The sequence below is a fragment of the Panthera leo genome, chromosome D3 (genome assembly GCF_018350215.1).
Source record: "Panthera leo isolate Ple1 chromosome D3, P.leo_Ple1_pat1.1, whole genome shotgun sequence".
Taxonomy (NCBI): domain Eukaryota; kingdom Metazoa; phylum Chordata; class Mammalia; order Carnivora; family Felidae; genus Panthera; species Panthera leo.
The window spans coordinates 29,292,404-29,309,438 of NC_056690.1; the positions used below are offsets into that span (position 1 = coordinate 29,292,404).

A 17,035-nucleotide genomic window follows, 5' to 3' on the forward strand; every position below is an offset into this window, starting at 1 on the left:
ATACTATCAAGGGAAATGAAGAAGCTTCAGTTACTGGCACATTTTGTCCTACTTGTCTCACCTTTCTTATTTTAATACTTTTCCTGGTAACCTAATTGCAAAAGTCTCAAGAGAGTTGTTTTTAACAAGATCAGACAAGCACTAAGTTTTAGAAGATAACGTAACTCAAAGAACTATTTACTTATGCTATAGCCAAAAGTCTCATTTAAATATATAGAATGAGAAATATAATTAAATGGAATTTAGCAAAGGTTTATTTCTCAGGTCCCCCTTACACTCTCTCAGTGAAGCACCAAAGCAAGCCTTTGATGAGGCTTACACAGCTGGGGTAGTGTCACGAGGCAGCTCAGGTGTAGAGACCTCTCTTTGGGGTCTGAGAGACAAGAAGAGCTGCATAATGGCCAAGTATGTGGGCTATCTTAAAATACACATCATTAACTAGGCTCTGTCACCTCATCCTGGTCTAAGGCACCTACCCTGGTATCCGCTCACTAAGTTCTAAATGATCCCCATTGTAGTACCTGGTCTTGCATTCTACAAGCCCCCTATGCACACTCCAGGCAATAATACACAGGAGGTATGGGCTTCTAAAATGCATGTACATCTTAGAGCTAAAGGTCAACAGGGAGGTGGCCTAAATGGAGTGAGGCTTTAAACCCTAGCTCAGGTTAAGAGCCCAATTCTTGATTTCCTCTATGGAGCTCTTGGAATTCTGACTGGGTGCCTCAACCCCAATGTGTCTAACACATGCGAGTCACACCAACTCTCTGAATTCTAGCTCTCTACTCCTATGATGAGACAACAGATGTGAAAATGCCTCAAAAGGCAGAAATCACTGTGCAAACTGGAAAGCGTTTAGAGCCCAGAACACCCTACATAATTTTAGGGTGCTGACGTGTGAACTAGGCCAGAGGCGTGTACCTGTGCAGGGGCAGGTCTGTGTGGGGATGAGAAAGCTGGAAGGCCTACTCAGCCAGGATTCAGTCTGGTTTCTTTCCTGTTCCTCTACCAGGAAGCATGAAAGCATGTGGGTCCTCCCCAGACCTGGTCCCTGCCACAAGCCTCAGATGCTCACTCCTTCTTAAAACCCAACACGAGGGAGAAGTCATCAGACTCTGAAACAAACCTTTAGGTGTAGTTCAGTCAGACATTACTGCTGGTCCAGAGAAACTGAGGATTACCAACGGAAAAAAATCACAGAACAAATCAATGCTAGCTTTTATCTGTGAGCAGGCTGTTCTGTGGGTTAAGTTCTGCTTTTTTGAATCAACAGGCTCCATTACTTCATCCTTCTGTCATGCACCTGGGCTGTCCCCCAACCCTGCTCTACTCTGACCTTGGGGTGAACACACAAAGAACAATCACTAGCTTAATTCTAGTTTCTCAAACATATATGCATTTGATAATACTAAGAAAGAGTATTTAATCATATTATAATGATTACCTTATAGTTTGTGGCTCATAAAGCATTTTCATAACTTATCAATAAATAAAAGAGCTAGGATTTGTGGCACCAAATTCCATGTTCTGGTATGTTAACATTTAGGGCCCATCTTGCTATGTGCATTTTATACCTCAGTGAAAAATGACACGAAAAATATACAGGACTGCTCTAAAAATAGGAATTTTTAAAAATTCCTATTTTTCAAATCCTTCTGTTCTTCCCCTGGGGTTTGTGCTCATTTGTGGTCACTCCAGGTGTATCAAATGTCTCATTAAACTTCTACCTCCTGTAATACGTAGTTTTATACCCTCAACTGGCTTATCAACAACGGTCTTCAAGACTTTTTGCTAAGCATTGAAGAGTCTGTTTTTAAATTTTTTTCAAGTTTATTTATTTTGAGAGAGAGAAAGAAATCATGAGCAGGGGAGAGGCAGAAAGAGAGGGAGAGAATCCCAAGCAGGCCCCACACTGCCAGCACAGAGTCTGATGCAGGGCTCAAACCAGAGTTGGATGCTTAACTGAATGAGCCACCCAGGCACACACACCACCCCTCCCCACCCCCCCAAAGTTTATTTTTGAGAGAGACAAAGAGTGGGTGGGGAAGGGGCAGAGAGAAAGGAAAAGATAGAGAATTCCAAGCAGGCTCTCCACACTGTCAGTGCAGAGCCCAATGTGGGGCCTGAACCCATGAACTACAAGATCATGACCTGAACCAGAGTTGGATGCCTAACCTATTAAGCCACCTAGGAACCCCAAAGCTTTTTTTTTTTTTTTTTTTTTAAGGCAGTTAACGTTTGGTTTAAAGAATATGACTTGGCAATTGTTCAAGTTCTGGGGCACCTGGCTGGCTCAGTCAGTATAGCATGTGACTCTTAATCAGGGTCATGAATTCAAGCCCCACATTGGGCAAGGAGACTACTAAAAAAAAAAAAAAAAAAAAAGGAACGAAAAAAAAGTTCAAGCTTTATTTCATGCTATTGTAATTTACAAAATCTCTACTAAGTAAGATCTGAGCTATTGTAAACATTTCTCTGCCTAGCTGAAGAGGAATTCTAAGACATTTATCATATTTTCCTCAGTCGGTCACAATGTTAGAGAAATATAGAACTGTACAAGTAGCTACAGATCTATCTGTATGCTGATTTTGTCTCTAGGTCATGAGTGTTTATTAAACCATCATCTTTCCTTATTGGAAAGAACACCAACTACCGTGAAACTAAACCTAGGAGAGACTACACCTTGGGAGAAACAAAGAATGGGAAAGGACAAAAGAGTCACATGGGACACTCATAGTGGATCTTCCAAAATCACCCAGTTCTCTTATTCCCCTGAACAGAACCTTAAATCAGCAGTCATTACTTTGCAGAAATGAAATTACAACTGAAAATGAAAACCGAACTGTTAAAAGACCCAAAAAAACAGCCTTGTAAATTTTACCTCTAATGCCAAGGCGGTCTTGTCATAAGCACAGGGTACTCTTTTCTGGATGGCTTTTGCAAAGACAGGTCCATTCTGTGTGGATGGCAAAGGGTTGATCGCTGCTCCAGGAGTACTGGAAACTGCAGGTAGAGGAGTTGTGGTCTGAGGTTGAGCATATGCATGAGCAGGTTCTGGGATTCCATAACTGTTGGAATTCCTATTCCCGTGCTTTCCATGTGGTGAGGACCTCACAAGCTTTTCAACATAAGGGACAGGAATCATCCCAATTCGGCCATCCTTGTTCCGGGCACTCCACCACTGTTCTTCAGGCTTCTCTATTATCACCAGGATCTCACCCTTTTTAAAGGGCAGGTCTTCGGCATCATTCCCAGGAAAATCATAGAGAGTCCGTACGTATTCCAGATTTTCTTCTGCTGTAGGCAGGTTGGGTGCTGATACAGATCCCATTGGTGGGCTCGGATACCTTAAGAGAGAAAGAACATTACTCTTAAGGGAAAGATATTACTCTATACCAGTGTTTGTTAAACTTTTAAATAAATCATTCTCCTCTATGATGAATTTTTTCCTTGCTATATTCTTAGTTAAGAAATTTTATCACACTGTTTTATGTTCTGCAGTTTTTTTTTTTTATTTCTTTTTTAATGTTTATTTATTTTTGAGAGAGACAAAGACAGAATGCGAGTAGGTTAGGGGGGCAGAGAGAGAGACACACACAGAATCCGAAACAGGCTCCAGGCTCCGAGCTGTCAGCACAGAGCCAGACGCGGGGCTGGAACTCGTGAGCCACAAGATCATGACCTGAGCCGAAGTTGGCCGCTCAACCGACTGAGCCACCCAGGCGCCCCTATGTTCTGTAGTTTGTATTGCAACAGAAGTTTAGCATCCTCAATACATCTTGTTAAATCACATGTCAACTGCATGCATCCAACTCCTGGTTTCAGCTCAGGTTGTGATCTCAGTTAGTGAGTTCAGACTCCACATTGACAGGGGGGAGCTTGCTTGGGATTCTCTCTCTCCCTCTCTCTCTGCCCCTCTCCCCCTTGCATGCTCCCTTTCTTTCTCAAAATAAATAAACTTAAAAAATAATAAATTTTTAAAAATCCCACAGTTCCTGCCCTATTATGATAGGTACAATTCTCCTTTTCTTTTTACCCCCTCCCACTGGCCAAGTTTATTTCTTAAAAGAGTCTTGTGTATGCCCGTGGCAGTTTTTCTGCCTAATATCACACTACAGGTGTTTGCCATATCACTGATCTACAGGATTACTTTTATGGCAGGGCACCATTTCATTCTGTGAGCTTGCAACAACTTAGCATCCCCATGTTTTTGGATACTTAGTTTTTCTTTCTCCCTATCTGATCACCAACATCATGAAGTCTTTTGAACTATTTTTTCCATACTAGATTGTTGTAAAGCCTAGATTTCCGATTAAAAAACATGGGCATTTTCATGGCCCTTGGTACACACTGCCACACTACTTTTCAAAAGGCAGTCTTCATAATTTGGCAAAACTTACATTTTTTATGTTCATTTATTTATTTATTGAGAGAGAGCAAGCCAAGGAGGGGCAGAGAGGGAGAGAGAATCTGAAACAGGCTCCATACTTTCAGCCCAGAGTCCTACTCAGGGCTTGAACTCACAAACTGTGAGATTATGACCTGAGTCGAAACCAAAAGTTGGACACTCAACAGACTGAGCCACCCGGGCGCCCCCCAAACTTGTTTCTTTTTTAACGTAAATGACTTGCTTAATATAGTATGTGGACTACTGAATTAACAGTAATCAATATACTACACAACGGTGATTAGGAGACAGCAGGAGTAGCTGCAGGAGCAGCAACAGTAATAGAGCTGACATTTATTACCTATGCCAGGCACTATCTGCAGTCTATATAAACTTTAAATTATTTAATCCTCTCATCAATTCTGTGAGTATCCCCATTTTACAGATGAGGAAGCCAATGCCAACTCAGGGTTAGATTTGTACTCAGGCAGTCTTGTTCTAGAGTCCTCACTCATAACCTCTAAGCTAGTCAGCCTCAGGAACAAACCCTGCATCTTTTGAGTGTATGGGAATCAATGTCAGATTGTATGTGAAACATGCACGACAGTTCCTGGCTGTTACTGAGCATCCAATTAGCTCCCCACCCCCACCCTCTTTAAGGTACACCCTGCTCCTATTTCACAGGCCACAGACAATCTGTGAAGTCTGGGTGGTACTACATAAATCTCATATACCTTTACTAAAAACACAATCAGTTCCAAATCAGACCCCCTCCAAGGGTATTTTCATTGTCTGTGTACTTAAAAGTTAAAAGCAGTTAGTTCTACAACACAAATTGTGAGGACACTAGTATAGCTTCAGTGGGGATTAACATTAATCAAATTCATCTACGTAGGTATCCACTGGACTTACTATGTACTAAGAACTTGAGAGACAAACAATGTATTAAAACCAAGTTCTTGCTCTTAAAAGACTGCCAATTTAATATAGGCAGAGACTAGAAGGCAACCAAAGCACAACGTGTGATTACTGTGGGTCATGACAGTAGTTGATAGGGTCAAGGAGTATTCAAAGGAAAGAGTGAGTTCTGTTAGGGGGCAGAACAAGCAAGGAGTTGATGAACGAATAAAAGCTGAAGACTAGTTCCCTTTGAAGTTGAAAGATTTTGTTGAAGACAGGCTTACATATTTTGGTTCTGTATCAGAAAAAGACTAGAGGCCCAAGAGTTCAAACACTCCCTTCCCCAGCCTCTCCACACCTCACGGGGCACGCTGCTCATTCCTTTAAGTACAGCCCAGGAGCTTTGCTGGCAAGGCCCTTGACGTTGAGGAATTTCTGTAAACCGTTGGTACATGTTTAAGGCTTTGCAGGCTATACATATGGCCTATGTCGTATATTCTTTTTTAATACAACTTTTGGAAAATACAATAACCATTCTTAGCTTCAGTACACTATACAAAAACTGAGTCTGGCCTAGGGACCTACAAACTATGGCCTCTGTGCCATTCAGTTTACTGTATTTTTTTAAAATAAATGAGACAAACTCATTCTTTTAAGTATTGTGTATGACTACTTTTCTGCTCTAAGGGCATAGTTGAGAAACTGTGACAGAAACTATATGGCCTACAAAGCTTAAAATATTTTGGGTGCGTGGGTGGCTCAGTCGGTTGAGCACCCAACTTCAGCTCAGGTCATGATCTCACGGTTTGTGGGTTCGAGCCCTGCGTTGGGCTCTGTGCTGACAGCTCAGAGCCTGGAGCCTGCTTCGGATTCTGTGTCTTCCTCTCTCTCTCTGCCCCTCCCCTGCTCACACTCTGTCAATCTCTCTCTCAAAAAATAAACATTAGGGGCGCCTGGGTGGCTCAGTCGGTTAAGCATCCGACTTCGGCTCAGGTCATGATCTCACAGTCCGTGAGTTCGAGCCCCACGTCGGGCTCTGTGCTGACAGCTCAGAGCCTGGAGCCCATTTCAGATTCTGTGTCTCCCTCTCTCTCTGCCCCTCCCCTGTTCATGCTCTGTCTCTCTCTGTCTCGAAAATAAACATTAAAAAAAATTTTTTTTTAAATAATAAAAACATAAACATTAAAATAAAAATTAAAAAGCTTAAAATATTTACTATCTGGCCCCTTAAAGTTTGCTGATTCTTTGTCTAGATTACTTGGTTAAAAGAGCAGAGAGTGTTTTCATCTTTTAATACTTCTCTGGCGAGGGGGATACATGCAAATCTGACAGAGATGGAAGATAGTTTCTACTTTCTCCACCATTATTATCGCTATAGTGACCATGGGGCTCGTCTCCTGATTCAGCACATGCACAGATCTTAAATTAGACACCAAATCAATCTCCCAGCCATGTGCCTGACATAAATTCAAAGTCTTCCACCCCACATCCTCAAACTCATATATTCATCAAAATTTCCTGCAAATTACACATTAGTTCCACTGTAGACATGAAACCATGATGACAGGACAGCTTATCTTGCCCTTTCTATTAGGCCCCACAGCCTAAACATAACGTAAAATTGGAACAATTCACTGTTTCTCAATCATTTTGATTTATTCCTTGATCAAAACTGTAAAAGAGCAGCTGTCAACTCTTCTTTAAATTTTATATGTAAAGAGTTTCCCAATCCCATTCAAACACACTTAGACCCATGCTTCTCCCTAACTTATATAGCCTATAGCTTATTGAATAAGGCGGCCCTGGATGACTAACTGGAAATTGCCTCTTCTTATCTAATGTCAACGAACCCCCTCTCCTTTAGATTAAAAGCATCTCAGCTTCATGTATAAAGCACAGATAAAACATTTTTTTTAAGCCTGAGTGTTAATAACTTCTAAGGTTAAAATTTCTTTCTTCATGCAAAAGCAATACAACTTCTAGGAGGAGAGTTTCAAAGGTACTGGTAATCTAGTTTTTTAAAGGAGTCACACGGGGGCGCCTGGGTGGCTCAGTTGGTAAAGCATCTGACTTTGGCTCAGGTCACAATCTCAGTCTCAGATTTCAAGCCCCACAATGAGCTCTGTGCTGACAGCTCAGAGCCTGGGGCTGCTTCGGATTCTGTGTCTCCCCCTCTCTCTGCCCCTCCCCGCTCACACTCTGTCTCTCAAAAAAATAAACGTTAAAAAAATATTAAAGAAGTCAATCAAATGGGTTTTGAAGATTTTTCTTACTATATACATGTACGTATTCTCTTTTATGTACAGAAATATTTCATAGTAAAAAGTTGGAAAACAAAACAAAATAGGTAAGAAAAACAATTCTAAGAAGACTGGCTAAGAACGTCTCTAGCGAAACAAGCACTGAATACTGAGAACCTCACCCTTCCACCCCTAGACATTCACAGCATCATTTATAGCTCTCTATGCCTGTGGCTGCCTCTCCACTCCCTTCCACAGCTCCTCTTCTGTTCACTCTGTGGATTCCCTAAGTTTAGACTCCCAAATCTACATTTAGCCCCCAATTCTCTTCTCAATAACAAGCCCATCAGATTGCTAAACCTGGCTTCCAGTACACATCTCAAAAAGATTCTCCCTGCTGAAAACAATCATCCCCCCTCACCCTGATCAATTCTCTTCTATTCTCTCAATTAAAGACACCACTGAATCATTCTTGAAGTCATACCTCTTCCCTCACCTTCTACATGCAATTGCCCAGCAACAACTGTTAGTTTCCACTTTATAGTCCCAAAGGTCTTAGAGTTCAGCTTTTCACAATCCCTTCTCCTGTAACAGGCCTTCATTAGTTCCACATCCTAGACTCTCTCCCTACCCAGTCTCACACCAGAGCAGTTTCTAAAAAGTAAAACTGGCCATGGCAATTCTCTTCTCTCTGCACCTCCCCCGCTCATGCTTGTGTGCTCTCTCTCTCTCTCTCAAGAATAAACAAACATTAAAAACAAAAAACCCAAAACAACTTTATTTTATTTTTTAAGTAGGCTCCATGCCAGTGTGGGGATTGAACTCATGACCTTGAGATTGAGAGTCGGATGCTCTACTGAGTCACCCAGCCATCAAAAACTTTAGATAGCTCCCACTGTTAAATTTATTCACAAAGCATAGGAGGCCTTTTATAATTTAGTATTTATTCTTCCTTCCTATCTCACTGCCCATCACTCATATTAATTACAACTGTGCCTTTCCCTAGCAGGCACAGCCACCACCTCTTCTCTTCTTCTCACCTCTTCTTTCAAGCCTTCTCTGACCCCCCAGTTGATCATCCTTGCTTTTAAGTTCCCATGGTATTCTATTTTAACTTGTTCAATATATTGAGCTTCTTAAGGGCTAAAACCATGATTTACTCCCATTATATGCCTTGAGTCTAGTAGTGGGTTTTGGTATAGAGTAGGCTTCAATACAGTGAAATTCCTGCTAATAAAAATAAAATGCCAAAGACATAGAGAAGCATTTCCCATTACTGTCCCTATTCTTTTTTTTTTTCTTTCTGAAAACACAAAAACTTCAGCACTCCAATTCCCTATATCTGGTTTAATTCTGTTATACAAAGAAATCCTGTATGCCACTTGGTTTGCTCTCCAAGCCTCTTCAGTTCACCACTGTTCCACTCATGCTCTCAGACGTCATTCCAGACTAGTTGCCACATGCCTAGTGGCTCCACCTTATGTGGTATGATCTTAGCTCAGACTCTAAAATAATCTGAACTCCCACTAATTAGCACTGTCCCCTTTTACTTATCAGGAAAAACTAAAATATTTTAGCCTGAAGGAAACCTAGAAATAATCTAGTCCAACTCTTCAAGTCAAAAGAAAAATTCTATCTTAGGTTAAAAAAACAAATCTCTGTATTTGAGTCTTAAGTAAGAGAAAAAAATCACAAATCAAATGCCTACCAGTACTTTACATGTCACAACTCTTAACCGGGCAAACTTCCATTCCCAGCATAATGACAATGTTCTTGTATCTCATCTGAATCAAATTTAGAGGAGTTAACTACCGGTAAGAAGAAAACCAAAGGTTTATTCATGGTGCCAAATTCTATGCTAATCAAAATTACTGGTAATCTTTCTCCCCCAATCCTAATTATAAAAGTCCAGATTTTAGATCCCTCAAATATTTGGAACAGGGGATGTGGGAGGAGGTGTGACCATGATGCCCATGGCATCCTCTGGTCCATGCAAGGCTTGGCTTCTGTTTCACAGGTGGGAGGGCCCTCCTCTGGGCACTCAGACTAGGCTGGGCATCCTTTTCCAGCTACTCTATCATATTAGATAGCATGGAAATTGCCTTTAAAAAATCCCAGTACCAGTAATCTTCTCAAGAATTTGACAGGGATTATTTTGATTCAATGTTAGTTCTATGTTACCAAATACATGTAACATGCAATGTCTGTTGAGAAAATCAAATATTTTCTCTAAGGGTCAACTTGCCTCAATTAAAAAACTTTACTTTTCATGATTTTTCTCCTAGCCTTCATATAGCTATATAAGCTAAGAACTGGAGATTTTATAAGCAAAGTAAGCTATACAAAGCACAGTTTCTAAACCACAGGAAAACATATTTCATATCTAAACAATCCACTCAGGAATCTTCTGAAACATTCTGTTGTTAAACTGGAAATCACCTCCATTAAATTAAGAAGCACTAGCACTTACCTGAATACTAACTATAACTTAATGAACAGAATCTTAAAAATGTTTATACTCAAATAAGTTGGAGGTGAAAACCACCAAAGGTTTTGTTCACCAACTGTAATATAAAAAGTACACTCACATGCTGAAAGAGAATCCTTTAAGGTCACTCAAAATCAACAAAAGCCATCTGACAAGACATAACACCTTTTGGAGGTTTTTTTCTTAAATTAAAAACAAAATTTAATTTAAAACCCACCACAGGAATACCCACAAATACAAAAAGGAATTAATAAGATAAACTGAGAAGATACAAAGTTACTAATGTATCAAGTCATTTTGGTTTCTTCTTTCTCTTTCCTCATCATTCCCCACTCCCCTCCCATCAGCAACTCAATCTTAACTCCAAAACAGGCACCTCCAAGCCATAGCTCAAGTCAGTCTGTATGAACTATGACACATATATGTTATCAGCCATGAACATTTTGCACCTCAATAGCAGTGACAACCCCAGAGGACTCCCCTGCTTCAAATTCCTTCCACGGGACCCACTGTGCTTTAATTAAAATCCAATTTCCTTATCTTGATCATTATATCTCATAACTCTTATTGGACCCCCTTATTTAAGCACCATACTCCCGGGGCGCCTGGGTGGCTCAGTCAGTTTTGAGAGTCCCTCTTGGATTTTGGCTAACATCATGATCCTAGGGTCGTGGGATGGAGCCCTGTGTCGGGCTCAGCATGGAGTCTGCCTAAGATTCTCTCTCTCCCCCTCAGTTCCTCTCCCCAGTTTGAGCTCTCTAAAACAAAATAAAACAAAACAACAAAACTCTCACCACTACCAACCTACTATCTTTTTCACCTCTGGACTTTGTGTAAGCTCTTCCCTATGACTGAAAGGTTCTTCCCCTTCTCTTAATCCAAGCCTTCCCAAGGCTTGCCTCTTCTCTACCCTTAGTTAACATCGTGTTTCTCTGACCACACTACATCAGGTAGGTCTCTTCTATTATATTCTCTCTGCCCAGCTGCATTTCCTTCATAGCATTTATTAATCTTGTATTTTATTTATTTTCCTAATTTTTAGTTGGTCTCTTCCACTAAAATATAAGTTCTATTATGGAAAAAGTATGTCTGCCATCCATTGTTCTCAACTTCTATCACTGACATATAATGCTCATAAACATTTGAAAATACAAAACTAAATGTTAAGGAACATTCCAATAAAAAAGATCAGACTAGGAAACAAGCACCAGTCCTCAAATTCTGAGGAAGTCATACTGTTATAATTTTTCACTAAGCAAAATTAAAAAGGTAAGGGGCATGAAACTTTGGCCTTAAAAGCTCAATTCTGACGCCTAAATAACTAAACCACTTAATTTATCTTGTTTGGATGTGAAGAGGCATTTTTAAAAAATGTTTACTTTTTAAAGAGAAAGAGAGAGAAGGCTCACGCGTGGGTCAGGGCCACAGACAGGGGGACACAGGATCCGAAGCAGGCTCCATGCTGACGACAGGGCTCGAACCCACTAACCACAAGATCATGACCTGAGCCGAAGTCAGATGCTCAACCATCTGAATGAACCACCTGGGCGGCCCTGGGTGTGAAGAGGCATTAAACTGACTTGCTTTTGGTCAAGGCTTTACAGGATACCTCTAGTTTTTTCTGAAGGTTGAAAACATATTAAACCAAATCGGCGAATTTCAAGCTTGAAGGACAGTCCAAAGATTAAGAAAGTAAATCCAGTCAGGATCTAATCCAACCAGCATTGTGATCACCCTCTGATCACAATGAAAAACAAGAAACTAAATTACAGCAACATGCCTGGGGCAGAGAGCAAAAAGAGGGAGAAGGGAAAAACAATTAAAGCTGCAGTGTAAGCGGGAGGGCTTATTATTTGAGGGGCCTAGAACAGCAGTTAAGATTTCAATACGCGAGGAGTGGGGGTTAGGCAATCAAGGGAAGAGCCAATAGCCCCAGTTGGCTAGTGGGGCTGCACTAAAGGAAGAACGGGTAGGGGAGAGGGAGGAGGACAGGCAACAAAAACATAAAGTTATGTCTGGTATCTGGGAAGACACATGTATGAAAAATGCGGAGTTGTTTTTGTTGGTAATGGGAAGCCACTGCAGCATACTCCCTTTTCTCTCTAGGAGGGAATTCAACCATTTACTCACACTTTCTCAAACAGCTGTATTAATAGTATCTGTCACCTCAAAGCAAGCACAGTGCCTTTCACATAACACGGCTTAATAAATGCCTGAAATTAATGACATAATTCACCTCCATGAGTTGGAGAATTCACTTAAACATATTAAAAATCTCATTACAGTTGGTTCTAATATTCTCTCCAACCCCTTAGATCAGAATTATACTATGCTCAAAGTTGACTCTAATTGCCAGCATCTTTGGGGACCTGGAGATTTCACTAATCAGATTCTTGGTGCCTAGGTTTTTATTATACACTATTTGATTTATAATCACTTTCTCCCAGTTTTTAAAGTCCATTTGGTTCAGCAGTTAATCTTACAGTCATGATACCGTCATGGCTTTGTTTCTTCTCTATCTTATTCCACAGAAGCAACACTTACGCATGCAGTGGGGGTTCCTTAATTATTATAGCTTTTAATGGTTAAAGCTCAGAGCAACATCTTGCCAGCGAATCTATAAAATCAGAAACATTTCATTCCAAAAAAACCAGTATTAGCACCCTATCCCTTTTAAACAGATGTTCAAAAAGCAAAATGGGCAGTAAAATACCTTTTATTAAAATAAAAATTCTAGGCAATTTCTTCAGTTCAAATTTGGCATAATTTAAATAAAAGTGAGAAAATACTAAAGACAAATTAAAGCAAGTAATCAAATAAAACAATGCACTTTACTTGAAAAGGAGGATGCTTGATGCTCGGAGTCACTTTGGAGGCCTAACTTTATTTATTTATTTTGGGGGGGCAGGGGAGAGGCAGAGAGAGAGGGAGAGCAGATCCTTAGCAGGCTGGGTGCTGTGAGAGCAGAACCCGATGCAGGGCTTGAACTCACAAACCGTGAGATCATGACCTAAAGCTGAAGTTGGTGGCTTAAAAACTGAGCCAGCCAGGAGCCCTTGGGTGCTTAACTTTAATATTAAATCATTAGACTCAGAAATATCCAAAAAGCATATCTGAAACTAAACTTGCATAGAATTAAGAAAGTGTTGCTCTAAATTTGTCCTTTAGTAAGTAACATTATAACCATATCCCTCCTTAGAATTTAACCAGATTGATTTCTGACCTATTAATGATCCAGCTTGGGAGTAAACTATAAAATAAAAACTTAAAAATATGTCTTAGATGAAGCCAATACACCTTATTTTAAAATTTCTGTAATTATAAAACAAAAGGTGTCTGGCATTAATTCAAACCTGGCACCAAGTTATCAATATATAGTTCTGATGTTTCACAGTTAAAGGTTTTGTTTCTGAACGCTCAAGCATTTTCATTTGTCGATTGTTCCAAAGGCTGCAGTCCAAGAGTTCTAAAACTGGAGCAGGGAGTTGCAAGAACCTTGAGTAGTGTGCAAAATTGAGTGTACGGACATTTTTAGGGAGGGGGGAAAGTCACGACTACTTTGAGATTCTCAAATAAGTCTGTGGTCCAAAAAAGGTTTAAAAACAACAATAAAACATTCTGCTGTAGTAGAATAAGCCAATAGATAATATGACAAAGGGCAAAAAAAAGCGTGCATTTTAACTATGCAAACCACCGTTAAACATGTTTAAAACGCATCCCCGCATTCAGTGACCCAGATCCTGACACTAGCCTTCCGTTCAGAATGCCTTCTGGAAAATAATTGGGTTCAGAATGGGGTGAAACGGGTTCAATCGCCCCTCGCCGCACCCCCCTCCCCCAACTCTTCGATAGATCCCAAGCGGACAAGCCCCTGCCATTCTCGACTCTCCTCCGCGGTCGGAGTGGGCTGTGCGCCCGAGGACGCGGGCGCTCGCATACCTGGGCGCGGGCTCGATTAGGGTGGTGGTGTCCAGGTAGTGGATCTTGTAGAACTCCAGCAGGGCCGGCAAGTGGTCAAATTCCTGGTCCCCAATCTTAAAACGGCGGTTGGGCAGAGAGTTGATGATGTAGTGGGAGACCCGCGAGTTCTCGGACACGGACAGCACATAATCCCCAGGGCAGGTGGAGGAGTCGCGAACTAGGAACATACCGTGGCGCTGGCCCTGGAGCCGGGTCTGCGCCTCCTGGCGAGACACCGGCCCCATGTACCAGGCGGAGCGGTCTGAGGAGTCGAACCTGGCGGAGGACATGGTGTCGAGCCGGGGCTCTGCGGCGAGTCGGGGCGGCGGCTGCTCTCTTCTGTTCTGGACGCCTCTGCCCGACAGACGGCTTTGCGGCCAAGGAAGGGCCTCTTGGCACACCTCGAGGCGCGCTTAGAGGGCCGAGCCACCTTCCTCTCGGCTCCGGGCCCGCAGCATCCTCCGCCGCCGCCCGCCTGCTCCGGGGCCGCCTTACGGAGGGAGCCGGCCCGGGGAATGCGGAGCAGAGCCCGAGGTCGGGGCGGGCGAAGCCGAGCCGCAGCGGAGGCCGCCCCGGGGTTCTCGGGCTGCCCGGAGTACCGGGGTGCCTCCAATCACTCCTGGCCTGGAACGCGCCGACTCCGCGCCCCCCCACGACTCTGCACCGAAACCCGCCGCCACGCAAAGAACCGGACTCCTAAAAGCGTCGCGCCTCCGGGGCGGCTTTGCCGAGCCCGTTCCCAAGAGCCACAGCAACAAAATGGCGGACGCAGGACAAGCGGCCGGCCACCTCCCCCTCAGCTCAGCGCACTCTCTCTGCGCACGCGCGGGCTCCGGCTCCCAGCTGCCGCCTGGGCCCTCCCCTTGTCGTCGCCCGGCTCCACCAATCAGGAACACGGTCGTGACGGTCGGGGCGTGCGCCACTCGCGGCCGCTCCCGCGTTCCGGGTGGAGGCGGGGGAGGCGGGGGAGGTGGGGGAGGCGGTGGTGGTGGCGGCCACTCCCTTCTTCCTGGGCTGCGGTGCGCCGCCGGGGGCGCTGCCGCGGCCGGCTCTCCCCGCGCTGGCAGGAAAACAGCTGGAGACTAGAGGGAGCGGCATTTCGAAAACCTGCTCTGGGAACAAAGCATTAACGTACACGCCGAATCTCTGGCCATGGAGGCGTGGCACTGAGGTGACCTGGCCGGCCTAGGGGCTCAGGGGGACCCGCCCTGAGGGATACCGATGGGCGGACAGGCCCAATGGGTCGAAGTGGTTCTGGAAGGAGATGACCGCGGGGGCTGAGGTGACCAGCAGACAGGGACGAGGTGGCCTCGACCCGAAGTGGCCCGATAGGTTAAGGGACCCAGAGTGGCCAGGAGACTCGACAGGCAGCATTGGGGGGTTGTGGAGGTTATATCGAAAGGAGTAAACGGTCTAGGAAGTCCACAGTCTGGTGCAGTCTGGCCATCATTAATTAGCGCTTGATTGATACAAGTGAAACGCAAACGCCTCCGGGCGTGGCCTGAAGACCTCATCTGCTCTGGATTCTGCAGCTTCTCTGAATCTCCCAGTCCTTGGCTGACCCTACTCCCGCCAGGACCTCCTAGCCTGTTTCCCCGCCCGCCCTAGAATGAAATTTTAAGAGAACAGGGATCTTGTATGTCTTGTTCACTTATGGACCTAGCACAATGTCTGGACCTGAACTGATGCTCAAATATTTATTGAATGAATGACTGTTCAGAAAAACCACCAGGTTACTGGTGCCTGATTTATTGGTAGCACCATCCCTGGAACTGGACAGACAAGAAAGCATGTCCAAAAAGGGAGACGCAGGCAACACAAACCCATACTTAGATCCCTTTGTCAATGGAATTTCATTTTGGCTGTTTGCATCCAAGTTGATCATATACTGGATTCTAGGGTGATAGGTGATATCTATCTTAGAGTAAGCTAAAGGGGAAATGTCAAGGTCTAGTGCCTTTTGTGACATAGCATAAGCAGGTTTTCATCTTCCAAAAACTGTCATGACTCAGGTACAATTTGAATAGCACAAAATTTGAAGATGACTGTTGGGATTCAAATCTTGCTCCATTGACTAGCTGGGTGACCCTGGACCAATTACTTAATCATTCTATGCCTCATATATTTAACAAGCTAATACATGTAAAGTGCTTAGAATAGTGCCTGGCACATATTAAACATCATATAAGAGCTTTTAATTATTACTATTCAGCCTCTATCTGGGCTTCTGCCTCCATAGCCTAAAGGTGTGCAGATCTTTCAATGGGTGAATGAGGGTAGGGAGAAAACTCTCCGTTTGATTTTCTAGCTACCTTTTCTTACCAGATTTTACCACTTCATCATCAGCCACTCTTTGCCCAGCCTTTATTTGGATTCTACCCTTACTTTGAAACTGACCTTTGGAAATCATCACTGATCTCCACTGAACCTAGCATTTTCTTTGATCTACCTGGCCCTATGTGTCTATACTGAAAATCTGTGGAAAGAATCCCTTTTTTTTAAATTTTATTTTTTTTAAGCTTCTGAGCCACTAATACAATTTTTCTTTCTCTTTAATATACTTGTTTGTTTTTTGTTTTGTTTTTTTAACTCAGAACCCTGAGATCAAGACCCGAGCTGAGATCAAGAGTCAGATACTTAACCTACTGAGCCACTCACGTGCCCCTCTTGGTCTTTTTTGATAGCACTTTTGTCTCCAGCCTCTGTGTGTAGAAGCTCAGTGCTTAATCGCTCTACAGCCTCTCCTTTGGTAGGCTAATAATGAAGGCTTTAGGAATCACCTGTTTATTGGTGACACGGAAGCATGTATATTCTAAAAGTAGAACAGAATCTGACCACACCCTGTAATTTCTATGCAAACTCTATGATCACAGCCTAAATTCTTATCACTTTCCGTTGTGATTGTTTATAAACATCTCTCTGGTCCTAATCAGAATGTCTTGAAGGCCTCCTTTACTATTATTTTTTGTATTCCCAGTGCCCAACACAGTGCCCAGCACATAATATATACTTAAAATAAATGGTTTTTGAATGTAGGTGGATAACGATGAGAAGAAGCCA

General features: G+C 42.9%; 1 protein-coding gene across 3 annotated transcripts in view; it reads right to left on the reverse strand.

Annotated features, from left to right (window-relative positions):
• The window catches only part of CRKL (CRK like proto-oncogene, adaptor protein), a 37,053-nt gene extending 22,183 nt beyond the window's left edge, over positions 1-14,870 (reverse strand). Inside the window, exons 1-2 of one of the 3 annotated variants that reach the window (XM_042909720.1) lie at positions 13,955-14,859; positions 2,882-3,347 (exon numbers count right to left, since the gene is read on the reverse strand). In XM_042909720.1, coding sequence (XP_042765654.1) covers positions 2,882-3,347; positions 13,955-14,265 — 777 coding nt within the window. In that variant the 5' untranslated portion in view covers positions 14,266-14,859. Of the gene's footprint in view, positions 1-2,881; positions 3,348-13,954 lie in introns of all 3 variants that reach the window. The other 2 variants (XM_042909721.1, XM_042909719.1) reach the window with 2 other exon arrangements.
• Positions 14,871-17,035: the final 2,165 nt, after the last annotated feature.